At 43.1% G+C, this 27,291-nt stretch overlaps 1 protein-coding gene across 1 annotated transcript; it reads left to right on the forward strand.

The window, feature by feature from the left end:
• Nucleotides 1-1,832: 1,832 nt before the first annotated feature.
• On the forward strand, nucleotides 1,833-25,483 carry KIRREL2 (kirre like nephrin family adhesion molecule 2). The gene is made up of 15 exons (XM_072426282.1): nucleotides 1,833-2,134; nucleotides 17,389-17,538; nucleotides 18,751-18,900; nucleotides 19,039-19,196; nucleotides 19,285-19,435; nucleotides 19,542-19,647; nucleotides 20,555-20,700; nucleotides 20,787-20,914; nucleotides 21,453-21,579; nucleotides 21,911-22,011; nucleotides 22,245-22,443; nucleotides 22,572-22,676; nucleotides 23,168-23,265; nucleotides 24,155-24,220; nucleotides 24,921-25,483. Exons 1-15 carry the CDS (start codon nucleotides 2,062-2,064, stop codon nucleotides 25,335-25,337), a joined length of 2,175 nt encoding a protein of 724 aa, XP_072282383.1. The 5' UTR covers nucleotides 1,833-2,061; the 3' UTR covers nucleotides 25,338-25,483.
• The last annotated feature ends 1,808 nt before the right edge of the window (nucleotides 25,484-27,291 follow it).

Below are 27,291 nucleotides of genomic sequence, written 5' to 3' on the forward strand. Positions count from 1 at the left end.
GTTCCTGCTGCACCCCGGGGGCCGATGTACCAAACTTGTTTTTTTTATCAATGTACAAGCCGCTTTGATGCGCCATTCATGAGAAGGTTTCATAAACCATTTTTTAGGGGGTCAAAAAAGTCCCAGTGACCACAGGAGAAAGGAGATCAGACTGCTGGAGGGGTGAATCTTACCCATTAGTGAATAATATTGTCATAAACATCCCGTTTTTACCTTCCCAGTTCTGCGGATCTCCTGCAGCCTATTTATCTATCCCAACAATGGTCGCTTGCTGTTTCTCAGGTCAGTTTCCTGACAACAGCAAGCCAGCCATGCCTAAGTAATGCGTGTTAGTACGACTGCACATGTGACGGAGTGACAACGCAAGAGAACAAATCAGAGCCTGCAATGGAGCGTTGTCACCCTATAACAGGAAATGCCTGAACGTCATGGCAGATTGATGAAAGAAGTCATAAACGTTACAATGTATTTTTAAATTCTAAATTCAAAGTCTCTATTTGGCTTTTTTGTGCAGCTAGAGGTACGTTCAGCTCCTCCTAGGCGGACGCATCATTGGCACAAGCTGTACAACTGCACGGGGCCCCCGGCTGTCACCAATAGTGGTTCCTTTATATGAAATGTGGGTCAGATGGGGCCACCAGTAGACCTGGACACTTCTAGGGTAGATGAGCAGCAGAAGCCATATATTAGGCTGCCCATACTGTACCCCTGAATAAAGCTAAGTACACGCCCCAGAGGAGCCTTTCTGCACCTTTTTACTATGGGGGAACCCTTGAAATAAGTTTCAGGTCTTTAGGGCCCGCTTTTATAATTCCTATATCCACAGCTCACAGTATATTAATGTGGTGGTCAGTGGGATGAATTCCTCTTACATTGCTGGCCATTGGGAAGAATGTCACTCTTACAGATCATTGGTGTCACTTAAACTGACCCAAGAGGTGCGAATTGCTCATTGCTCAAGGAACCTCTGGAGGAACTCTGGGTAAGAGACAATATTGTAGACTTTCCTTGCCCTAGACAATCATATATTATTGGGCAAAATTCTAGCCAGAGCCCCGATTCCTCCAGATAGAATGGTAGTCTGCTCTTTCTATACTTGAGATCTCTGATAGTCTAAAGGGGTTCAAATTGAGCTTGGGGCCTCCATCTTCTCCATTCCACAGAGCTGGAATGCTTTGCATTTGGGGCCCCCAATTCATATTTAGCCAGAACCCCATTTTAACACTAATAATTTTGCATTTCTTTTGGTCATCAGTGGGGGTACAAAATATTTTTGCCCTGGGACCCTTTGCTAACCGCGTTCCCTTTTCTTCCCCTGAAGACCGCAGAGGGGTCTTCAATGGGTATACCAGAGGGGTCTGCAGTGGGTATACTAGAGGGGTCTGCAATGGGTATACCAGAAGGGTCTGCAATGGGTATACCATAGGAGTCTGCAGTGGGTATACCATAGGGGTCTGCAATGGGTATACCAGAGGGGTCTGCAGTGGGTATACCAGAAGGGTTTGCAATGGGTATACCATAGGGGTCTGCAATAGGTATACCAGAGGGGTCTGCAGTGGGTATACCAGAGGGGTCTGCAGTGGGTATACCAGAGGGGTCTGCAGTGGGGTCTTCGCCTGTATGCGTTGGGCAGGTTGCAGTCAGCTGGTAAAGTTCATGCAGATAGCAGATGATCTAAGTTAGCAGAGGCAGTGCAGGAAGAAGGGAGGGGAAGGGAGAGGAGGAGGAGAGGGGGGGACCTGGGAGCAGGAGGGAGGGGGGAGAGACATTCACACATACTGGGTAGGAGGAGAATCCTCCTTTTATTCTACAGCAGAATGAACTTTCTCTCCAATGGTAGTGAGGAGAGGAGGGAATAGCAGCTCACTAAATCCACTGCAGAGAGAGGGGCCAGGAGACGGCACAGTGCAGGAAAGCCGCTGCTGCAGAAGCGCACACACGCTGGGGCAACTCTGGGGCAATTTGCGCCTATTGCAAAGGGACTATTCATAAGAGCCGGGGGGACCCCAGAGACCCTCAGGAATATTTGGAGAAAAAATTAAAAAATTAAAGGGGGACCAGATGAAGGATCCTATCAGGATGGATGGGCATGACACGCTACTTTTGTCTTTGCTCCTCTCCACGCTGCATACAAGTAAGTGACTTAATAGGGAAAAATTAAAACATCGGGGGCGGCGAAAAGTTAACGCAATTTATTATGACAAAGTGAAAAAATGAATATTATTCTCATTATTATTATCATATTAATATTACCAGTAAATTGGTTGCAGTTATTTTATATATCGCATTTATTGTAGCGGCGTAAAAAAGAAAACCGATATTGATGTCGATATCGCCGCAAATCTGGTTGCTTGCTTCTTTTTTTTGTTTTTGCATAAAATAGATTGTCAGCTCTGAGGGTCCAGATTTGTGTTCTGCATGCTGGAAATCTTCTGCACATGTGAGGTGTGGGATGAGCAGGGGGATGAGGACGCAGCTGGGAGATCTTGCAGTGTGTGTGGTCAGGGGAGCTCCACTGCAGTGCCTGTCCGCTGCGATATTAGGGTGCACGCTGGGTAGGGGGAGACAATGATCCCACTGCATTGGGAATCTTTCGACCGTTGCAACATTTTTAGCTGCAGGATTTTCAGGCTGCGTCCCCCCTCCCCTGGCTTTTATTAACGTATTTACTGTCATCCTGCTGATAATTGTTCTATATCGGGTTTTATTCCCTACGGTAAAACGAATCCGTCCTAATAATACGATTGTAATGAGCGCTGTACTTACCTGCCAAGTTTTTCTGCAGTAATTACACCGCGCCGTCTGCTCCTGCGGGGAATGAAGTTTCCATTACTGTATCTGGACTCTTTAAGGGGGCGACGTGATCGGTCGCAATACGCTGGCAGCCAGGACCGGTCACCAATGGCCTTTCTGCATCCCAATGGGTTGATGCGGTTGGCCGGTGGCGGCGGTCGGATGGGGACGCAATGTGAACGGTCAGCCGCTGTGCATATCGTTGTTGGAGGGATTTGGGCCAGTGCATGTTTATATTGCGGTTGTTGTTAATGTCGTTGTCACTGCTGGGACTTGTAGTTCTTCCAAGGCCGTTGGCCTATCAGATTCTTAGTTAACCAGAGGCCTTGCAGCCATCTTTGCACCCATTGATCAGATTTCCTTCATTGTCCGGTATGGGGATCTCGCCTCTGGCGACGGATCTTTCACCAATCTCAATCTGCCTGTGTATGGCTTCGGTTCCTATGGCAGGAAACGGCGCAGTGCTTTGCTGTAAAGAGCGCGGAGTGCTGTCCTAATCCGTCCTGTGTGTGAGCGAATCCTAGAAGTGGGACTACAAGTCTCAGCCAGCAGTTGCATGTGCTATGACATCAGCGAGTGTTGCTGGACTACAACTCCCAGCATGTTTGGTATATCGCGTTCTATAGCATTGCAGCAGCTGGTGAGTATCGGTTACCTGAGACCGACACATATGGTGGAGACAACCTGACAGCCTGGGGGGATGCTGGGAGTTGTAGTACACAAGCAGCTGGTGAGCCTTAGCCTGACATATGGCGGGAGGGCGAGCGTCTGCTGTGGCGTTCGGTTGTATATTCACTTTGGTTGTCCAATATTAGTTTGGTGTTGTGTGTTATATTACAACTGGTCGGTTATATGTTTGGTTAGATCGTGGTTGGCTATATGGAAATTGTCCAGCATCCTGGAAAATTGTTGTAGATGATCTGTGGCAGGTGATGGTGGGAGCCGTACTCAACCTTTAATTGGTCCTATTCGATAATGTAGTCCAAGGGCCAACGTGCGGCTCTTATTCCAGCCAATCACAGTGAAAGCTGTTTGGCTGCCGTTGATTTCGGACTTATTTTGATGAGATTGTTGGGTGAAATCCATTCATCTGGCCAAGGAGCCTGAATTATCTTCGGTTTTCCTTGACCCAATAGGGTGAGGATTTGCCAGCGTCCTGGAGAGTCTCTGATTCTGATTGGTTGCCAGCCTCTAGGGCACCTGATCCCTGCCTGAGCAATGCACTGGGTTCCCAAATGGGAGGGTGAGGGGATCATACAGAGAGACCAATCATTTCAGAGGGGTTTGAGGGGACCATGGACTTTTCGGCATTGTTGGCCGGTCACACATATTACAATGCGATTGTACAATCTGATCAATTGATTCAATTTTGTATCCAATTAAGCTGGCCCTGCAGGGTGAAGATTTTATAATCAGATTGTAATATTTTGCTGCTCTATGTATACAGAGGAGTTGCCAATGGTAGTAATTGATTGTTCCCTTGCAATGGGGAGCCAACCATAGACGGATTGTGACCACACACATTACAACCTTATTGAACAATCTTCTTGACATTTTCTTAAACTCTAAATCTGGAGTTCACCTTTAAGAAGCCATATCGTTGGGGACGGGTTTCCGATTGTACAATCTGATTGTAATGTGTGTGGCTGGCATTTCATCCACCATTAGCTATAGGCGCCTCGGTAGCCGCGTCTGACTATGGAGGGTTAACCTCCCACGCCGTCGTCCTTATCACTTCTTCCTCAAATAGAATTCTCTCTGACACCATCCACAAAGGCGCTCTGGATCGCTTCACATTCCCGACACCTCGTCATTCGGGAGATAGCGGGGTGGGGGGGGCAGGGGGTCCTAGGGGCCACATTGCAGAAATGCCTGTCATAGTGACGGGGACACCAGACACGATAAGAAGTAACGGCCTTGCGCTTTTTATCTGCAGGTGGCAGGGGGGCGCTGATATGGGGGGGTTGATAAGAGAGACCGCCAGGTGAGACGGCGACTCGTCTGGCTGAAGGTTCTGTTCTCACGGGAATTCGATGACACTGAGAAGCCCTTTGTATTGTCTGTTGTGAGGGAGAACCTGTCAAGTGCATCTCTCCAGTGCAGAGCGGTGTTATCACCTATCGGGGGCGCTATTTCTGGGTGGCTTTTTCCGTTATAGCTCACTCAAGCCACAGGAGGGCGCCATCTCCGAGCCGCCATCCCATAAACCTGGATGATGCCTGAATAAAATTGGCAACGTTCTTGGGGGGAAGAGGGGGTACTATGATCTTTGATGTATTCAGATGACAGGTCCACTTTAGGCCAACCTGGCCTTTTTCTCAACTCTCAGGTAAAGTGGCGCCCCCGCCAGGCTGTCAATCACGCAAATGACATTGATTGAGAACTCGCAACCTCCGGCGTCTAACTGAGCTCCGAAGGACGGAGCGCGCTCTTCTATCCGAGAGCTACTTCTAATTATTCATTATGTGAGCTCGTTGTACATAATCTACAGGAGGGGTCAAAGGCAAGACAAGCACTCTCGCACATAGCAACACTCTCACCGCCGAACGGAGCGCGGCGTCTAATTATAAAACGCGTGAAGAGCTTTGCTCGGGTTTAAGTGAGGCGTAAGATGAGATTGAAGAGAATTGCGCTACGTGGGTGATGTTGAAGACCGCCGGTGGTTATAATAGGTTCCCGGTGGGGGGGGGGGTCCAAAACCGTTGCCCCCTCCACCTGATGGCATTTCTTTTTTTTTTCGCATCTCAAATCCTATCGAATCTCCACTATGATTGTGAATTCTCTAAGTGGAACCACTTGAAACTGCATGGAGTAAAGTGTAATCCCCTGGCAGATCACAGCTCCGCATGGAAGGATGGAGGGGAGGGGGGGTGGTGCACTTTCCTCCATCTCACTGGCAAGGTGAAAACAAAGTTTTTAGGGGGCGCTCTAATTGCTGAATATGGGACCCCAACTTAGGGAGGCGTAGGGGTCTAAGCTAGTAATGCAAAAAGGTTTCAGCATTAATGGAGTCTGTTACGGGAACAAAAAATCCACTGGTGGAGAACCTTCCAAGTAAATGTGTATTCAATGGCAGTGATTGATTTGCCACCAGAGGTTTGGTGAATGTAAAATTTACTCCCCCTAGAGCCCTACTGCCCCTAAAACTGTGGCATGTGGTTGAATTACAGCAAACCATTCTACCATATGTCCTACCATAGCTGCTATTTGACGGGAAGTCTTGGCGAGAAGATCTACTGGAAGCCCTCATAGATATGGGTAGAATGGAAATTGCTGCTCTACGCCAAGACAGAGTAGAAACCTCAAGTACACTTTTGGGGGGGTAGATATAGGAGCCCCAAAAAAAGCTGGGTTAAAGATTCAATGTAGACATCAGGGAAGATAATTGGGAAGTCCACATACACTTAGGGAGAAAATTTATGAGAACACCATGTAGATATCAGGAAAATATATGTGGGAGCCCAATGTAGACAATGGGAGAAGATATAGAGGAATCCTATGTAGAACGGGACCTTCACATAGACTTGGGGACATGATATGCAGGAATGCCACAAAAACTTGTGGAGAAGTTATATGAGAACCCCTTATAAATAAATGGAGAAGACAAGTGGGAATCCTACATACCTTCAGAAGAGAATATACATGACCTCCATGTAGATATATAGGAATCCCACATACTCCTTGAGGAGAAGATATATGGGAACCCCATGTAAACACCAGGAAATGAGATGTGGGACATCTGGAATAGCTATATGGGACCTCCATATAGACTTGGGGCGATGATATGTTGGAATGCCTCATAGACTTGGGGAAATTTATATGATTAGATGTAGACATTGAGAGAAGACATATGAGAATCCTTCATACACCTTGAGCAGAAGATATGTATGAACTCCATGTAGACATCTAGAAAAGATATATGTGACCTTCACATGGACTTGGGGAGAAGATATGTGGCAACACTACTTGGGGATAATTTATATGAGAACCTCAAGTAGACATCTGGAGAAGATCCAGTATAGGGGAACCCCACTTTGACTTTGATAGAATATAGGGTTGTTTCTTTTTTTAAGTTGCCCCATTTTGCTCTTCAGGTTTATTTACCATTCAGGAGAAATTTTGTCATAAAGTCTCCAACAAATACATATTGGGAGGTCAACATGTTACATGGATTCCTGATGGAGACTACAAGTGGTCCTACTGGAGCACATCTACACAAAGGCATGGTCCAATGTTGTTACCACCAGGAAACCCTACTGGAGCACAATGATAGAAAGTGACTGCAAATTGGCCCAAAAACATGTTGGGGTCATGACTATTTTGTCATCTTTAACACCTGTTTGGAAAAGATAATTACCTTGGCTCTTGTGTTTGTCCACAATCAGAGAGAAAGTTCATCTACTATTGGAACAGGAGCCATCGATGTTTAGCTCCTGCACTAGTTGTGATCATACATTCAATGGAGGAGCTGGTTCGGTATCTGGCCCTGGACCTAATTGCTTGGTGGTTCTTGTGGTCTGACTTTATATCCCCAATCATCCAGAATTACATTGGAGTGCATAGAAGTGTGTGGATGTTACATGCAATGTTATGAAGCCTGCACGGTGCTGGCATCCTAGGTCATACTTTGCTTTGCTTCATCCATTTAGAGTGAATCATGTGCTGATGAAGCAGATCATTAGTTATACTGTAATTAAGATAAACTGAAACATAGATAGAAATCGCTGGGATAATAAGACATTGATTATTGTAATCACTGTGCAATTACGGGGGCCAAGTCGATGGAGAGACGTTTCCATAAATACAACATAAAGTGGACGCAGCGGCCGTTCGCTGACTGATGAATATTATATTTCCCCCATGTGATCGCATTGAATACAATCTGCTCATTACCCTTCATGTGTGTGATTAAAAGTTATATTGTAAAGGCGTATTGCACAGATTTATATTCTATAGAGCTACAGAGTACGTGTTAGCCTCGAGGCCAGATGAGCTCACAATCTAATGGCCCTAATGAGGTCACATGATATATATAGCCAGGGCAATATGTTAAACTACCAGTATGTTATGGGGTGGCGATTAAAATTCCATATTAGGAGGAGATGTAATGGGGAGGAAGTTATAATAGAACACAACATGGACATAGAGAGAAGATAGAATGGAACCCCATGTTTTTATGGGTAGAATTTAAATACTGTTGCCTTATGTAGACATGGGGAGAAGATACATTGGAATCCCACATTGTGGAGAGGATATATGAGAACCTTAAATAGAAATGTGGAGACAAGATATGGGAACCTGCCATAAACTTGTGGAGAAGATATATTGGGGCTCCATGTAGACATTGGGGGAAGATATATTGGGTCCCCATGTAGACATTGGGAGAAGATACATCGGGGCTCCATGTAGACATTGGGAAAAGATATATCGGGGCTCTATGTAGACATTGAGAGAAGATATATCAAGGCTCCATGTAGACATTGGAAGAAGATATATTGGAGCTCCATGTAGACATTGGAAGAAGATTTTTTGGGGCTCCATGTAGGCATTGGGAGAAGATATGTTGGGACTCCATGAAGACATTAGGATAAGATATGTTGGGGCTCCATGTAGACATTGGGAGAAAATATATCAGGGCTCCATGTAAATATTGGGAGAAGATATTTCGGGGCTCCATAAAGACATTAGAAGAAGATATGTTGGGGCTCCATGTAGGCATTGGGAGAAGATATATTGGGGCTCCATAAAGACATTAGGAGAAGATATGTTGGGCCTCAATGTAGACATCGGGAGAAGATATGTTTGGGCTCCATGTAGGCATTGGGGGAAGATATGTTTGGGCTCCATGTAGGCATTGGGAGAAGATATGTTGGAGCTCCATGTAGACATTGGGAGAAGATTTATTGGAAACCCATATAGATACTAAAGAACATTTCTTATAAGAGCCCCCCGTTGGCTGCACCGGTGACAATTTTCAAGCAACAGCCAAAGCGTTTTACAAAAACAGTGCAAGTCTTTGTACTCCGGTAACAGTTGAAGCGCACGTATGTATGGATGAAAACATTCATATGAAGAATTACTTACAGCAGGCAAAAGTGCTTTATGGTATTATGGCTTGCAGGATCAACATTCTCGTTGGCTTTGTGATCAATGCTTAGTTCTGTTGCCTCTCTTGAGTCCTGGGCTCAGTTCCAACCAAGGCTCTATCCACATGGAGTTTGTATTTCCCTCTCTTGTTTGTACAACTCTTATCCCTGTGCTCTTTTTTTCCTCACTTACTCCAAAAACATATCGGAAGGTTATTTGGGGTCTGACTAAATTAGCCCTAAAATGAATTTCCTTTCCTTGCAATCTTCTTCCATATCCCATTTTGTAAGAAAAGTCAATCGCTATGAATTATGCGAAGGGCCGACAACAACTTGGCAGCACCACACAGACAAGTTTATTGGCTTCCAACCAAACTGCAACTACAAGTATGTAGGAACGTGGCGGGGTCATTACACTACGAGCTCCCCCGGGACCGGAGATGATGTGATTGATCTGCTCTTTCCTTCCAATACGAGAGATTAAAATAAATAGAAACAATGCAGCAGTATGGGTTTATCAGCTTCTTCCTGTCTACATCTTTTCCAGCCATGGCTGTATGGTTACTGATGGTGACAACACAGGGACACAGCTAGTAAACAGAGACAGAGTGTTGTCACCCATTACCAGGAAGTGCATGAGCAAAAATCTTCTAGCCAGGATCACCAGGGATTATTTTAATTAAAGCTGCAGATTTTATAGGGCTGAAATGACTTAATGTTAATGAGATTTAATTGATAGGGTTTGCATGCATTATTCAAAAATCAGGAATATTTGCAGGAATAAAACTATCCCTGGCAAGCATATGGCATTTGGCTTTGGTCCAGTGGTGACCTATTCCGTAGCAATGTACAAACACATGGTGGAAGGTGCCTTGTTAAGGAGTTAATGTGATTTTGGTGGCAGGCCGTGTAACTCTGGTGTATTACATGGGGTACATGGACCCCTTACAACAGCCTGGCTCCATTCTCACGCTGAATGCCCCAGTTATTTGTTGGGATCCTCCCTCTGCAAAGCCCATGACCCCAGTGCCAAATCTGTGAATGGGATCCCTCACGCTCCAATAAACTTATCAGAGGCAACACAAGACAAACTGTCTCTTAACCACACCATATGGTGCATTAACTTCCACTTAACACAGTTCAGCCCCCCACAGGCTGCTAGCTGGTGTGTGTTTGTGTATTTGTGTGTGCAGAGGAGGGGAAGGGGAGGGGGGAATGAAATACCAAAGAGCTTGCAATTCAATACAACACTTTGTCTTTAGCACTGAACAGCTTGATATTCCTGCAATGGTCCCTCTAATGAGCCGGGTGAGGGAGCCGCTTTCATTTACAGTGATTGGAATGGTTCATATTACAATACCCAATTTCAGGGACAAGTCGTACCAATGAAAATGTGCCCAAGCTGGGTACTTAAAGGGGTGCAGGTGCCATCTTTGTTAAATTATATTATCATTTTTTTTTTATTGGCTTGATGCATTTAAATCTCATTGAAAATAAAGGAGTGTGAATAGTAATGATACCCATAATGAGGGTTTAGGGGTGGATTTGTGACGCCAATTTAACACCCAGCGTAATGAGGTGAGGATCACGCTGTATGTGACCAGCCAACTGGAGTCTCCAGCCATTGCAACCTTTTGGATAATTGATGCATGAGCAAAAAAAGAAAAAAATATAACGTTATGCTTCTCTTCTTCATGAAGTCGGCAACATGACGGCGGCTAAACATGGACCCCGTGTCTCCCTGAGAATTTGGGGACCTAAGTCATTCACCGAAGGATCCTTTTCCAAAATTGACTGAACCACCAGCTTCCCCTAACACGATCGAAAGTAATTCATAAGTCAAAGCCACCCTACCATGAAAAAATTTGATTGACTTTCTAAATGGAAATAGATTGACTCCAAAGACTATTGAGAAAATGATTGAAAATTGGAACTCCATTAGGATTTTTTTGCTTTGAAGAAAAATTAAATATGAATTAGGATTAAGCAATTGAATTCCCATTTGGATGTCACGTTTTACTCCATATAATGGCCAGGAATGGGCTGATAATCATTAGCAATGTATCTCTTCCAATTACGAGGCTGATTCTGATCTTTTATGGGGCGATGATAAGCGTTGGTGGAGCTCGTTATCACACAATGCGGAGAATCTTCGCTGGTATCCGGCACTCTGATTGGTTCCACCAACACTGGATTATTTGTTCTATTCATGGCCAACCTAAGAGTTAGGAAGTTAGGAAGTTAGGAAGAGTTAGAAATGCAAACCCAACCATTCAGTTCCAAGATGGATTTCATTTTTACAATTGGAAAATCAAATCCATATTGGAACGGAATGGTTTTCTAATTAAAAAATTAAATCTATGTTGGAGCTAAATGGTTGGGTTTCCATGCCAGTAGCCACTTCTTCACTCATTAGGTTGACCATGAATAGACCAATAGTAGCTATCAATGTATCTCTTGTTCTAAAGGGATCTTTTGATATTTTCTGGGCCGCTAATGAGCACCTGAGAGGGTCAAAGGTGCTTATTAGTGCACAAGGAGACCTTATCCAACGAAGAATCATGGCGGATACCCCAGTGTTCAGCCGTCAATCAAAGAAGTGAACTATCAATTGTATTCTTTTGCAATGGAAAATCAAATTGAAATGATAACGATGGGCAAGAAAGGTAATCAAAGGGACTCGTTATGGCACAAGGAGACCTAGCGGCCCATTTATAAAGATGGCGATCACCATAATCACCACCATATGTATTTCCAATATAATAAATAGCACTATTGTGATCAACCCCCTACAGAAATTTGCAGTTTGATTGCCATTTCTATGAATGACCTACTTTTTATCATTGATTTTGCTACAACCACCATTTTTAAAGGGTTGATCAGTATGATCGCCATATTACAGATCACCACAATGCAGATTAGTAGCATTTGTTTCCAAAAGTGGCAATCGCTGTCGTACTGAAGTAAATGTGTCATAGTGATTGATTTCAGATATTGCTACAACAAGCCAATGGGCCAATTTGGGGTATTTATGGTACGGCGGTCAGAAAAAGAAATGTCATTTAGCAAATTTAGCCAAAAAATTTAGCAAAAAAGGTGAACAAATAGATTACAGATCAGTTATCTTATCCCTGGTTTTTATAAATGGCCCCCTAAATCCTGTTCAGAATCATAGTTGGTATTTGACAACAGCGGGCAAATTTCCCCCCTTTTCTTGCATATCCGTCCATCTCATTGTGTGGAATCTTTCAACATTTTGCGGCATTTCAGGAGTCCGCTTTCTTATCTCCAGCAGATCTGGGGTTAAGGGCCTCTTTTCTCACCCCATGGGGGCTTTTCTTCTGCAGAATAAGAGATTAGGGGCCTGCACAGCCGCCCCCCTCTTTCCACAATTCCCCCACCCACCTCCCTTGGTGCTCATTCACCCCCTCCAAGTTTCACGCTGTCAGTTGACACAAAGGCACAGAAAGCATGAAAAGGGGTAAAGTAGATTAACTCTGCAAAAACAGCTTTTAAAAATCTGTTAAGGCTACTCAGGGGACAGGAAGGGGGCTTAAGAGACAGGCCAGGGACACAGAGACAAACCCGCACAAAGGGACCGGGCCCCGCACAAAAGGGGCCCCTTTCAATAGATAGATGACTGCGATTGTCTGTTTTCTTAGGGGGGAGACATTAATCATATGGGGACAAGCAGTTCAGACAGACGCTGACGGCTTTCCTTTCACTCTTTAATGATCTCAGCAAAAAAAAAAACTTTTCGGAATTTGTGATACTTTTTTTATGAGTCGGTAAAATAATAAAACTTGATAATAAAATTCCTTGTTTTCTCCCTTGCAGCTTGTAAATATCCTATTAAAATCAATTTGTTATATCTGTATAAAAAAGACTTCTAGCGCAAAGGAGGAGGTGTTCTGTAGCTCTGTCCTAGGATGACAACGCTGTCCCTTCATGGTATAATAAGTGGAAGTTGTCACCCCTAGAACAGGAAATGTGTTGAAAAAACAGATTTTAATTTGATTGATTTCCCATTCATTGGAGTTGATATGTTTTTGCTTCAATTAAATATTGATTGGGAATGCCTGATTTTTGTTTGATCTTTGTGCTCCCTCCAATTCTGCTTGGGGTGATCTCTATGGGCCAGCAGCCAATGGGAACTCTTCCCGCCATTTACTAAATTACAAAGGAATGTTGGATGTGCTGATTGATGAATGCATGGCGATAATCTGAGGAATATTGATCATCCTATCATGTCCCCATTGACCAGTGAATGTCCAGCATTCCCATCATCAATCCGATCATGTGCCCATCAATCAGTGAGTGGCCAGCATTCCCATCATCTTTCTGATAATTTGCCCATCGATCAGTGAATGTCCAGCATTCCCACCATCTATCCAATCATGTGCCCATCAACCAGTAAATGTCCAGCATTCCCATCATCTGTCCGATCATGTGCCCATCAACCAATGAATGTCCAGCATTCCCATCATCTATCCGATCATGTGCCCATCAACCAGTAAATGGCCAACATTCCCATCATCTATCTGATCATGTGCCCATCAGCCAGTGAATGTCCTGGATTCCCATCATCTGTCCGATCATGTGCCCATCAACCAATGAATGTCCAGCATTCCTATTATCTTTCTGAATATTGCCCCATTGACCAGTGAATGTCCAGCATTCCCATCATCTATTTGATCATTTGCCCATCGATCAGTGAATGTCCCACATTCCCATCTCAGGAGATTGGTGCTATGTGCAATCAATGTGTAGCCCCCAGCAAGAAACCATTTTTCTGTACCGGCCCTTTAAATAATATATATCTGGCAGAGTAAGTATTCCCCTTTATTTCCTCCCAGTGATCAGGCAGCAAATGATTAATGAGGAAGAATGAGAGTTTTGAAGCAGCAAAAATCTGTAGCTTTTTGGTTGCAATGTCAGCGCAATGGAAACATTGTGTCATCCGAGCAGAAAATCCTCCTAAAGCTGTAACATTGGGCGAGGCTGTCATATAAAGTCCTAGAGGTCAGCGGTAATAATGGCAATGGTGATCACTTCATCGCAGATTGGGGCTCAGTCTCAAGCGGTAAACTCATATTGGGTCACCATGCGGCGCAATATGACAATGAATCCTCCCGCCATAGCACAATCACACTGACATACATCATTGCTATAGTACAGAACATCAGATCTGTTATGAGCACTCAGCAGCTGTGAGACAGCTTCGGTTAGTATGCGGTCACGCAGCGAAAAGTGCAACTCAGGCCTCTGAGGACCTCACAGCTCCGACTTGCTGCTCTCAAGTTGCTCTCTTTCTAAATGAAGCCAAAAAAAAGAGCAAGGACAAACCTTTTGTATATATTTAAGCATACAATGAAAATAAATGCTGCCACAAGATCAGCAGCGATGTACAAAAGATCAAAAAAGTGTAAAAGCAAAAAGTTAATTATAAAAAAAAATGTAATTATTACTAATACCATCCGAAATCCCCAAATTTCCTAATTCTCCTGAACTCATGACAGGTTCTCTTTAAGCCAAACGGCTCTGGGCCTTTGGGATAAAACCCTCCAATCCGCCGAGTGTTATCACCTCGCTTTCAGCAGGTTTGCTAAAGCAGAAAAAGCTGCACAACCTGCGCTTCTCGCTTCACGCTTCAGCTAACATTTCATTCGCACGCCAGGCGCACACCTTCGACGTTCCGTGAAAAAAAAAATGGGACTTTGAGAGCGCCTTAAAATAACTCCTTTAAAACAAATTGGGTCCTGTGGGAAATAAGAAAATTGAAATATGTTTTTTTTTTCCCATCTCTTTCTTTCACCGAAAACGCAGCATCTGGGAGAGATTGGTGAATGGTGCGCACGCTTGTTTGACTTGGGAGATTGAGTAATTACACGGCAAATAGAGACAAGATAGCATGCAGCAGAAAGCTCAAACAATGACAGCAGGATAACAATACTGCCCACAGACAGGCGGATAGCAAATATCTGCTCGGAAATCTGGTTTGTCATGTTTTGTCGAGCTGTCGAGGAAGTCAAAATGATTGCGCGTTCCATTGCCCAGAGCCGGCGCTGCTGACAGCTGCAGGGAATATATTTTATAAAGCTAATGAAGGGGAATTTATAAACTATTCAATATTATTATAATTAGTGTTATCATTACTATTACTATTAATATTATTATTATTACTATTATTACTAATATTATTACTATTATTATTATTATTATTATTATTATTATTATTACTATTATAACTATTACTATTATTATTATTACTATTATTATTATTACTATTATTATTATTATTATTATTATTATTATTACTAATATTATTACTATTATTATTACTATTATTACTAATATTATTACTATTATTATTACTATTATTACTATTATTATTATTATTATTATTATTATTATTATATCATTCCTTATAATTAATATTATATCATTCAATATTATTGCTATTATAATATAATTCATTATTGCTATTATAATTCATTATTAATATTATTATTATTATATCATTCATTATTATTATTATTATTATTATATATTTCCATATTATTATATAATAAATACAAAATATATAAATATAAATACAGGGGCAGCACGGTGGCTCAGTGGTTAGCCCTCCAGCCTTTGCAGCGCTAGGTCTCAAGTTGGAATCTCAGCCAGGACAATATCTGCATGGAGTTTGCAGGTTCTCCCTGTGTCCGTGTGGGTTTCCTCCGGGTACTCCGGTTTCTTCCCACAATCCATAAACATGCATTTAGGTTCATTTTCTTCCCCCCTTAGACTGTAATAATGACATATGACTGTGGTAGGGACATTAGATTGTGAGCTCCTTTGAGGGACAGCTAGTCACATGTCTAGGGGCTTTGTACAGCACTGCGTAATATGTTGGTGCTATAGAAATACTGTGTAATAATAATTCAAAATGCTAATATACCTGCGGGTGATCAGTGGAATGCCCTGTATGTATGATATTATTACAGTATTTATATAGCTCCAACATATTACACAGCGCTGTACAAAGTCCATAGTCATGTGACTAACTGTCCCTCAAAAGGAGCTCACAATCTAATGTCCCTACCATAGTCATATGTCATTATTACAGTCTGAGGGCAATTTTAAGGGAAGCCAAATAACCTCAGTGCATGTTTTTGGAATGTCGGGGGAAGCCCACTAAAACACGGGGAGAATCTGCAAACTCCATGCGATTTCTTGGATTGTAAGCTCTTCGGTGCAGGGTCCTCTCCTCCTCCTGTGTCACTGTCTGTCATTTGCAACCCCTATTTAATGTACAGCGCTGCATAATATGTTGGTGCTACAATCCTGTTTATTAGTAATAATAATAATATTAGCGCCCTGACAGTAATTCGAACCTGGGACCCAGCGCTAACCACTCTGATATAAATATATAAAAAGAAACAATGTTTCCAATGTGTTAATAAATATTGGACACATTGGGCTGTCTTATAAAGCAGGGAAGCTGACTTTCCAGATCCATAGACCTGGAAGATTCCCACCAGGGAATGTTTGATTCCATGTTTTATAAATCGACATTGCATATTATACACACATTCACATTGCTTCCTCTGCCGGCTCTGGTTCCTGCAATGCAGTGCTGTGTAATGATTGTACCGTTCCGCTTTCATTGCACATCTGCACCCTCCGCTCCTCTTTCAGTGACTGGTTGCTGCAAGCACAGAAGGATTTAGAATTTGAAATGATTATTGTATGCTTTTTATTTAATAGTTGTCTATGGTGAGCCTTGCTACATCGGGTGAATGTTACACCTTTCTAGGGGTCTCTTGAGCAATTTAACACTCTCAGGTCAGTTTAATTGACACCAATGGTCTGTAATGGTGACATTCTTCCCACTGACCGGCAATGTACGAGGAATTCTTCCTACTGACCACCATACTAATATACTGTGAGCTGTGGGTATAGTAATTATAGAAGACCTGAAAGTTATTTCCAGGGTTCCTTCATCATCATAGCTGTCCTAAATGACATGCTGGCATCACCGCCAAGCTGGCACTGCCCAGCAGCAGTTTTTGATGTATTCACAAGGAAGGTTTATAGCAGGCTTTCAGGTGGATAACATACCAATCACATAGAAGAGTGATATTAAAGAGTCCCATCAAAGTTTCAGCAGCACTGCTTCTATGTCAATATAGCTGCTCACATGACAGGTCCTCTTTAAGCCTTGGCAGCAGGCATTCCCAGTACAGATGTGAGCTGACACCTTAAAGGTGTTTCTGCACGCGGTGACCAATTTGCTTATAAATATTAGATTTGGAGTGAATAGACAGAAGTGGTAATATTTCACACACAGGGGGCCCGACAGCTGGGCTGGGGGCCAATGAGGAGACAAGTCTGGATTTATATCTTTAGACCATATGGTACACAACAGCAAGTTTACAGAGCAGCCAGCTGATTGCTGACCTCTGCCCTCCATAGCCAGCGGGCATGAAACTCAATCACCTCTCTCTTCCGTTCTTGCCAGGTTTTGCGGCTCACTTTGCACAGCAGCCGTCAGATCAGGTGGTCATCGCCGGCAAGTCAGTGACTCTGCCCTGCGTTGTAGTGGGCTACCGGGGGACGGTGCAGTGGACGATGGATGGTTTGGCGCTGGGGGCGGAGCGAGATCTTCCAGGTAAGAAGAAAATATTAAATGCTTTCATCTGTTTATAAGTATTGGAACTGAATGGGCACAGCAATTGTACACACCCTTGTGTAGGCATAGTCGGAATCCCTCATATTGGGCAAAGCAAGTGTACAGACCTAGGTAGGGATTGGGGGAGCCTCCTATATTGGGCACAGCGGGTATACAGAGCCAGGAACCTTTTGTAGGGATTATGGGACCCTTCATACTGAGCACAGCAGTTGTTCAGATGTAGGAACCTTATGTAGGGATTGGGGGAGCTCCCATATTGAGCGCAGCGGGTATACAGAGCCAGGAACCTTGTGCAGGGATTGTGGGAGCCCCCCATATTGGGCACAGCTGGTGTACAGATTCAGAAACCCATGACAGGGATGTTATGAGGCCCTCATAATTGGCACAGCAGGTGTACAGTCCCAGGAACCTTGTGTAGGGATTATGGGACCCCTCATAATGGGCACAGCAGGTGTACAGTACCAGGAACCTTGTGTAGGGATTCTGGGACCCCTCACAAGGAACCTAAGAAATTGGGGGAGCCCCTTATAATGGGCACAACGAGTGTACAGTCCCAGGAAACTTGTGTAGGGATTGGGAGAGCCCCTTATAATGGGTACAGCAGGTGTTCAGACCTAGGAACCATACGTAGGAATTAGGGGAGCCCCTCATAATGGGCACATAAAGTACACAGACTCAGGAACCTTGTGTAGGGATTATGGGACCCCTCATAATGGGCACAGGGAGTGTACAGTCCAAGGAACCTTGTGTAGGAATTAGGGGAGCCCCTCATAATGGGCACAGAGGGTATGCAGACTCAGGAACCTTGTATAGGGACTGTGGGAACCCCTCAGGTGTTTAGATGTAGGAACCTTAAGTAGGGATTGGGGGAGCCCTCATAATGGGCACAGCGAGTGTTCAGACCTGGGAACCTTATGTGGAGATTGGGGGAGCCCATCATAATGGGCGCAGTGGGTATATAGATTTAGGAACCCTGTGTAGGGATTGTGGGAACCCCACATAATGGGCACAGCAAGTTTACCAATCCCATAAACTCTCCATGGTCCACCAGGCAGCGAGCATTAAGGCTTAGGTGGTTGAACCCCAAAGGGGAATTGTTATGTGACAGTAAGATAAATGATTGATAAGCTGATGGAGCTTTAGGTCATTTATTGTATATTTAATTAATCTGACCTGTGGTTGATATTATAGGTTGGTCTCGTTACTCCATCATTGGGGATCCAGTTTCGGGAGAACACAACCTTCACATCGAGAACGTGGAACTCAGTGACGACGCCATCTATGAATGCCAGGCAACCCAGGCGGCACTGAGATCACAACGGGTGCACCTGTCTGTGATGGGTGAGTAATGTAGGGGATACACAGCAAACTTTACAAATCTTCTTTAATGAAGAGTATAATATGATGTATAGGGCCAGGATTGAATAGAGATTAGTAAAATATTTTTCATGATCCGCTAACATCTTTCATTTCTTTCAGTTCCTCCTGGAGACCCTTTAATACGCGGCGCTCCCATACTCAATGTATTGCTCGACACCCCCTACAACCTCACCTGCCTGGCTCCTGCAGCAAAACCAGCAGCCGAGATTGTTTGGTATCGTGACGGCAAGCAACTGAATGGAGCAATTTACTCCAAGGTTGGTAACTTGTGCCTTTCTGGTTGCTGATATGGTAAACTCATATGTGTTCAAATTGACTAATTCTTCCTGTGGTCGTCTCTTCCAGCATTTGCTATCGGATGGCAAGAGTGAGGACGCCATCAGCAGTCTCCTAATTATGCCAACCTTTGCTGATGCAGGATCCAGCTATACCTGCCACGTCAGGAACTCTGCGCTACCTGAAGGACGAGAGAGATCAGTGACACTCAGCGTTCAATGTGAGTGTCCAACATTATAATCGGAAAACTTAATTCAAAAAGTACAGCTTGACCCCTCCAGTCTCCTTCCAGAAAAATAAGTTGTTTTTTTATTCATTCCCAATAGATCCTCCCAAGGTGACACTGTCTGTGAATCCGCCGACCGTCTCAGAAGGGGGATCTGTGACTTTTCTGTGCAGCGCTGTGTCAAACCCAGAGGTGACAACTTACAGGTGAGCTCAGCTTTCCTTCTCAACATTTTTTTCAACCCCAACAAAGCCTAAAAAATAATCTGATTTCAACAAAAGTTAGAGACAAAGCTATATTAAGGGTGAGAGGTTTGAATGAAATACCAACAGATGGAGGCAAATTCTAAAACACGATTAGATACTGAGCTTTCTAAAAAATAATATAAAACAAGGTGTAAAGCTCTAATGCCTGACCAGATATCTATCTCCTCATCGAACCCCATTCTTCTATAGATAGGCAGGCAGGTTGGGTCTTCTTAGGACTTGGTAGCCACCAGGACATGGGCACACGAGGGGTGGAATCTTGGGGGGACAAGATTTGGGATAGGATCCGGGGTGGGACATGGAGGTTTAGGGCATGACACGGCCTCAGGGTACCTGGAAATGTCAAGCCCAAACTCAGGTCAAGGGTCTGAGCCAAAGGTCATTCACAAAAGCCAAACATCCAGCAGAGGTATGCAATAGAAGAGCAAGATCAAGGCAGAAGGTCAGACCAAGATCAGACCAGGTTGCAGGAAAAGGGAGACCAAATAAATCAAGGTTGGCAATAAGGAACTAAGGTAGAAATGAACCATCATCAGCTAAGCTATCAAAGGGCTACGTGGTTTAATAAGTAAAAAACAGCTTTTATTTGGCCTCTGGGTGAAGAAAGTATCAGGCATTCATGCAGAGACACACCATAAGAATGGGCAATGGCCATGCTGACATTGACCACCCGGCCTCATTATTAGAGAATGTTGGCATGGCCAGGAAATCTTTAGAAGGCTTTGACTGAGAAGAGACCATGGGAAGGATCTTCCTGGGATGGTGTTGTTAATTCCTAGCCCAATAGGATTGTTGTGATTCCCACATTTTGCGTTGTGTTTTAAGTTCTATAATTTTCATTCCACAGGTGGGCAAAAGGTGGCGTTCCAATTCCCGTCTCTGGAGACCGCTACCATGCAACCGTAGACCACACTTTCTTCACCGCTCCTGTGTCCTGCGAGGTCTCCAATAGTGTTGGAAGCAGCAACGTTAGCACAGCTGTGAATGTTTTGTGTAAGTGTTCTATGTTGGTAAAGGTACTTATATGGTAACAAATCAAACCAAATCCTAGACTCACCTTTGACTTTTTCTGCCAACAGTTGGTCCGCGTCTCCTAACAGAACCCCGTCCAATGACGGTAGACCTTGGGGGGGATGCATCCTTTTTTTGCGGATGGACTGGAAATCCGACACCAACTCAGTTCTGGAACAAGAAAGGTTCTTCGGAGGTGAGAATAAAACACCTGAAAACTGCAACATTTTTGCATTTGTTATTAGGAATTAAGAAAAACAAGTGTGAGTGATAGAAATGAAAAAAGTAAAAGTTTAGTGTTCGGATTGGGGATGAAGGTGGGAATAGGAATAGGTGAAATGGATAGATTGTGCATAAAGTAACATTGGAATCGAGTTTAGGGTTGGAGAAAGTTGGAGAGAGTTATTGTTGGTGTTGAGAGTAGATTTATGCTTTCCTAACTGAAGGCAGTGTAATGCTTAAAAGATTTGACCATGGTGATGCCAAAATTGTGTTGGTACAGTAAAGAAACCTTGTAAGGAAACAGAAATTTGGAAGACGTCAGGCACTTACATTACTTGGGAAACAATAATAGGAGATATTAATCCATTCACCAATGTCACTCACATATACCATCCTCCCGCTCAAGAACCTTAACCCTTTTAAAAATTATCCAAAAAATGTCCTTAATTTGTAAATGGCCATCATAGCACAATAAATCTGAGTTTGAGTATTTCTTTGCTATCATTTCTTAGGTACTGAGCAACGGCAACACTCTATCACTGAACAAAGTGACCCGGGAAGATGCAGGAACCTACGTTTGCAAAGCCATCGTTCCACGGATTGGAACCATGGAGAAAGAAGTAACTCTGACTGTGCGAGGTGAGTAGATCCACCACACAATACCAAACAAGCCATTTCTGTTCATTTATAGAAATAAAAACGATTGGAACAGATGCAACAACCCTACTTTTACCATAAATAAACTACAGCCGGTGAATTCCTGGAATGCTTTTAGAAGTTGTGCAAAACCCACTCGTCTCCGCAGATGTCTCTTTGTGCACCTATCAATGATAGGCAGGGCATTAATTTAGTACTGTAAATGTTTTTTTCTTTCCTTTTGTCTTATTTCTTTGTTGTATATAAAAAAAGAACTGGACATCTTACAGCATTCTAGCTTGCTAAAATGACCTTGCCTATTCTTTGTTATCAGGGCCACCTGTCATCACAAGCGCAATAAGCTATGAAAGTGTCCTTGGAGGAAAAGCACGACTGGAGTGTCTTGTTGAAACCACACCGATACCAGAAAGAATTGTAAGCACCGTGTTACTTAGCTACAGAGATTTGACAAAAACAAAAGTTCATCGAGGGCACTTTTATATCTGCACTTTGTGCAGTTTGCAATTCTTTTATCCAGAGCAAGAAGCTTTGGCATTTCATAACTCATTCTATAAAAATAATGCTTGATGATTAGAAGGTCAAACATCTACAATTTCAGAATGAGTTGTTTTATTCTTGGAGGTTCAATTTGTCTTTACAATTTTCAGGTTTGGACTTGGGACAAGCACAGTCTAGATGAGGGCTCTATGGGGCGCTTCTCGGTGGAGACACGAGTGACAAACAACGATGCTGTCTCTTATCTTATTATTGATGGAACAGAACCTTCAGATTATATGATGCAGTATAACTGCACCGCCATAAATCAATTTGGCGAAGATTCTGTGATTATCTCCCTGAGAGAGGAAGGTGAGCGATTATTCATTTGTCATATGCTTGAGTGTGAGAATACCATTATCTTCCTCCATATTTACTTGGCCATTGACGTGTCACCATCTTGGAGAACAATCCATAACAGATCTCATCTTCTCTTGCAGCTACTTTGCCTCTGATGCTCCTACTGATCGCCTTGGGTTTAGGAACTCTCTGCCTTTTTGTACTGGTGACCATTTGTGTTCTTTGCTGTCGACGACCACAAAAAGGTAACAGTGAATTTACCCAAATTTTTGTGCCAACTTTTCTCCACTTTCTGCCTTATTATGTATTTTCAATGGACCATTTGTTCTACTTTCTGGTGTTAAGTGTCTAATTAATCCCCTTTGTTTATTAACGAGTCTACATTTTTGGAGTGGTGTTTCCAAGACTCAATGTTTCTTGGATAACCTCTCCAAAGGTCATCGCCATCTTTCACTGACTTGTCTTAGGTTTCTCCAAGATTGAAGTTTCAGTCTCCATATTTTTGGAAAATGTTCTCCTATTATTTTACTAAAGCTCTATGTTGATAACGTTGTAAGAGGTTTGTTTGTCTCTCTCTTCTCACATCTTTAACCAAGCACTTTAATGTTCTGCCGTCCTTTCATCAGGTTTCTCATGATCTACCATTTCGTCACCATATCAGGTTTCATAGATGTCTCACTTGCTGAATTTTTTTTGTCTGCCGGCCCTAATGCCGCTTTTGTTTTGTCCTTTGTAGAGGTTAAAGACACGCAGATACTAGCGGTGGAAGTTTCGGGTAGTGAGCACAGTGATAGACACCCAAGTGATTCGGAAGAAGACCTCAAAGAACCATTGGTGAGTAACTACAGGTCAAACAGAAGATAGAAACCCAATATTAGGACATTTTACTGGTAATTCATTGTTAAATAAAAATAGATGGCCAAGAATAAGGAGAACATTAGCCTTTGTCCATTACTATCCCCATATTGAGAAAATCAGAACAATGGGTAATTGTATTCTTCTTGATCATTGATGATTTTATCATAATTGTCCAAAAAATCTAACCATAGATCACTTCAGGAAAGCCAAAATTGGAATAAAACATGAATAGCCGAACTGAAACCATCACACAGTTTCCATTATTCTTCATTTGAAATATTTTGACTTTATCACATAGGAACATTACCTTTATCAAGGAACCTTTGGACGGTCTTTGTGTCCAAGCACATCAGTTTTAGGGCAAGTCTTAAGCTACGTACACACTTCCAATTATTATCGTTGGAAAACGAACGACGAACGATCCTGCACGATATCTACGAACGATCGTATAGCACCGATCCTGCACATAGAGATAACGACACGATCGTTCGTAGATATTGTACACACAATAGATACGATCGTTTGAGCGATAGAGGAACTATGTGCACGACAGGAAAGTGAACGAATGTTCGTTCATTACGCATGCTCAGACCATGGACGATCAACGAACGACCGTACACACGAACGATGTTCAACGATCGTCGTCCAATCCGATCCGCCGGTCCGGTCGTTCGTTTCCAGCGACTTTCCTCGTTCGTCGGCGTCGTTGGTTACTTTTTTACGAACTATTTTTTGCCCAATCGATCGTTCGTCGTTCGATTGGAACGATAAAAATTGGAAGTGTGTACGCACCTTTATAAAAGCTACAAGAACCCAAATGCTAAACTTTTGATAGAACTTAACCAAATGATTTTTTTTTTCATAGCACACCGATACAGAATCTCGAGGAACATCGCAGACAGAACACAGCGATATCCCAGATGACCCTCAGGTAAGGGGCTTTGGTTGGCCGTAGCTGAGTTGTTCCATTATCCAGGGTTATAGATTGGAATATAACAGTTGGAGGGTTCAAACCTGGACACTGATAGAAAATAATGGTCAGTAGAATGGCTTTTGGATACAGTTTCAGGAGCAGCACAGTGGCTCAGTGGTTAGCCCTCTAGCCTTTGCAGTCCCAGGTTCGAATTTCAGCCAGGACATTATCTGCATGGAGTTTGCAGGTTCCCCCTGTGTTTGTGTGGGTTTCCTCCCACATTCCAAAAACTTTAGGTTAACTGGCTTCCCCCCAAAATTGACCTTAGATTGTAATAAAGACAAATGACTTTGGTTGGAACATTAGATTGGGAGCTTCTTTGAAGGACACCTAGTGACATGACTATGGACTTTGTACAGCACTGCGTAATATGTTGGCGCTATATATAAATACTGGGTGATAATAATAAACTCTTGGGTTTCCCAGATCTTTAGGATTATGCTGCAGGATTTTAGGTTTGGGAAAAAGCAACAGAGATTAGGTTTCCTAGCTTGAGGAAACACATAGATGATCACCATTGCATTGGAGGTCTTCAGAACCTCGAGGTAGGACAGCAGAACCCCTACAATACATATCTGCTGCTTGTAGGAATCATCCCTTGACTTCATGATGTAATTTCTGTTCTTGTTTGACCCTAACTCATATTTTTTGTCTTTAGGACCCAACGAATGGCTACTACAAAGTCCGAGCCCACGATGACTCCCGTCCGACCACAGTTGCCTATCCAGAATTTTCATCACCTCCTCGGCCTCTCTATTCCGCAACCACAAGTCTCACCCCACTCTGCCCAACACCCTCTTTACCCGGAGCCCCCAAACTATATGACTATGCTCACCGTTATGCCACCACTCCACGTCAATCCAGTGAACGCATCCATATACCGCAGGGCCCATGTAGCATATCTACGGGCCCCGGTAACCACCCAGCACCCTACGCCAGAGCCTTCTGCAGTTACGTCCGTCCAGACCGTTTCGAAACCCTGGAATCCGGCCCAACGCGGCTCTCCTACGCCTCACTCTCCACGCACTGTGACTACGGCCGACCGGCACAACAGCGCATGCAAACTCACGTGTGACCTCAAATTTCTGCTCCCAAAGCAATCGAGTTTTTGGACACGTCTTTGTCTTCCGGTTGACGTTTCAAGCTGAGGAATGTTTTCTGTACCCCAAGCCGGTGTAAATTGGCAAACAGAATGAAATGAGGACTTTTTGGGGGGTGGGAGGGTGGGCGTTATAATTTTTGTTCCAAAAATAGCAGAATTAGGAATTGAGCGCCGATACGAAGCTCAGAGATTTCTAGTTATTGCGATTATAGTATTAAAACTTTTCTGCGGTAAAGCAGCGTTACGGAAATCCGCTACGGATCAGCACTAATAACGTCAAACATAGTGATACGTAGGTATTGCTGAGTCGAATGCCTTGAAGTTGTTGCAGAGAAACAGCGCCCCACTGTGGCTCTTACGTGTATAACTTTTTTTTTTTTTTTTGCAAATCTATTTTTTATTACAAAATGCAATGTATATATATCTCTCCTACAATGTACATATTTATGGTAAGAATCTCCTGTACATATCAAAAGCTTTCTTGAACACCGTGTGATTAAGAGGGCACAAAGAATTTTAGAAAAAGAAGCTTGGGGACACTTTTAAAGGAAATTTCTCCTTTTTTTCAATTAAGAAACTTTATTTATTGCGATACCATGCCAGGGTGGTACTAAGCTACCCCCAATCCGGACTGAAATGTTTAAAGGAAATCTGATGCAGGCATTTATTACATTTAATTTATTCTCTATGGCCTACATGAGACTCATCAACCTTCAATTTCCTCCAGATAAGTGCAAAGCTCTGTATATCTGTTCTGTTCAGCTAGGCTTGCCATTCATGTTGCATGAGATGCATTGCTTTGTAGTTCAGCTGTAGGTTTTCTGGGTCACTTCCTGACGCTGAGTATAATCATATACTGACGTGGCTGCTATTACAAAACAAAGGGCTGAAGGAAGTGGTGCCGCTGATACAACGACCAATATCTCAGGTTTCATATTTTGTGAATCTTGTTGGTTGCTCTTGCAGATGATTGTCATGTACTGGCCCTTTAAATAAGACTTAAAGTGCAAAGGACACCAATGACCATAAAAGGAATCATCAGTCATCAAAAAAGGAGGCGGGGCTAAACAAATTTATGCTAATTTTTGAACTTAAAGTGCACCATTCACCAATAAATATTGGATATAGGAGGCCAAGGGTGGCCTAGGACCATAAAAGGAATCATAAGTCAACCAAAAGGAGGGGGGTGTTAAGTCAATGTATGCTAATTTTTAGACTTAAAGTGAACCGGTCACCAATGACCATAGGATGAATTAAAAACCAAGGGTGGCCTAGGACCATATAAGGAACCCTTAGTTATCCAGAAGGAGGAGGGGCTAAACAAATTTATGCTAAGGTTACACTTAAAGTGCACTGGTCACCAATGACCATTGGATATAGGAAGCCAAGGGTGGTCTAGAACTTTTGGTCATTCAAAAGGAGCTGGGGCTAAGCCAGTTTATGTTAATTTTTAAATTTAAAGTGGACCTGTCAGGCTGTTTGCTCTTGTGTAACACATCTACATGTAGGACCAGGAATATCAGAAATCATTCATTGGATGTGCAATCTGATTTCACTTTGCTAATTGGGTCTGATTTTGGAGGTTAAGCCCCTCCCACTTGTCATCTCAATGAGGAGGAAATTAGTCATCTCGGGGTTACCATTGGTGAGAGTCTCCTATTCCAATCTTCAGTTGTGTTCAAGGTCTACCAATATTTCCAATGGAGTCACAGCTCCCCCGCCTCCTTGATCACATGTACAGTGGAATAAACCAAATACTACACAATTATGGGGGTGTTCGGATTACCTTTTGGGTCATGAAAAAAAAAAAATCATGAACTGCATTCATAAAAAAAATTAACGTTTTGGAAAATGGGCACAAACATTTGGAAATAATTTTTTTTTTTTGCACTTATCTGGAGGGTTCATGGCTCCTCCCCCATCCCCC

This window comes from Pyxicephalus adspersus, chromosome 11 (assembly GCF_032062135.1).
Source record: "Pyxicephalus adspersus chromosome 11, UCB_Pads_2.0, whole genome shotgun sequence".
Lineage (NCBI taxonomy): Eukaryota > Metazoa > Chordata > Amphibia > Anura > Pyxicephalidae > Pyxicephalus > Pyxicephalus adspersus.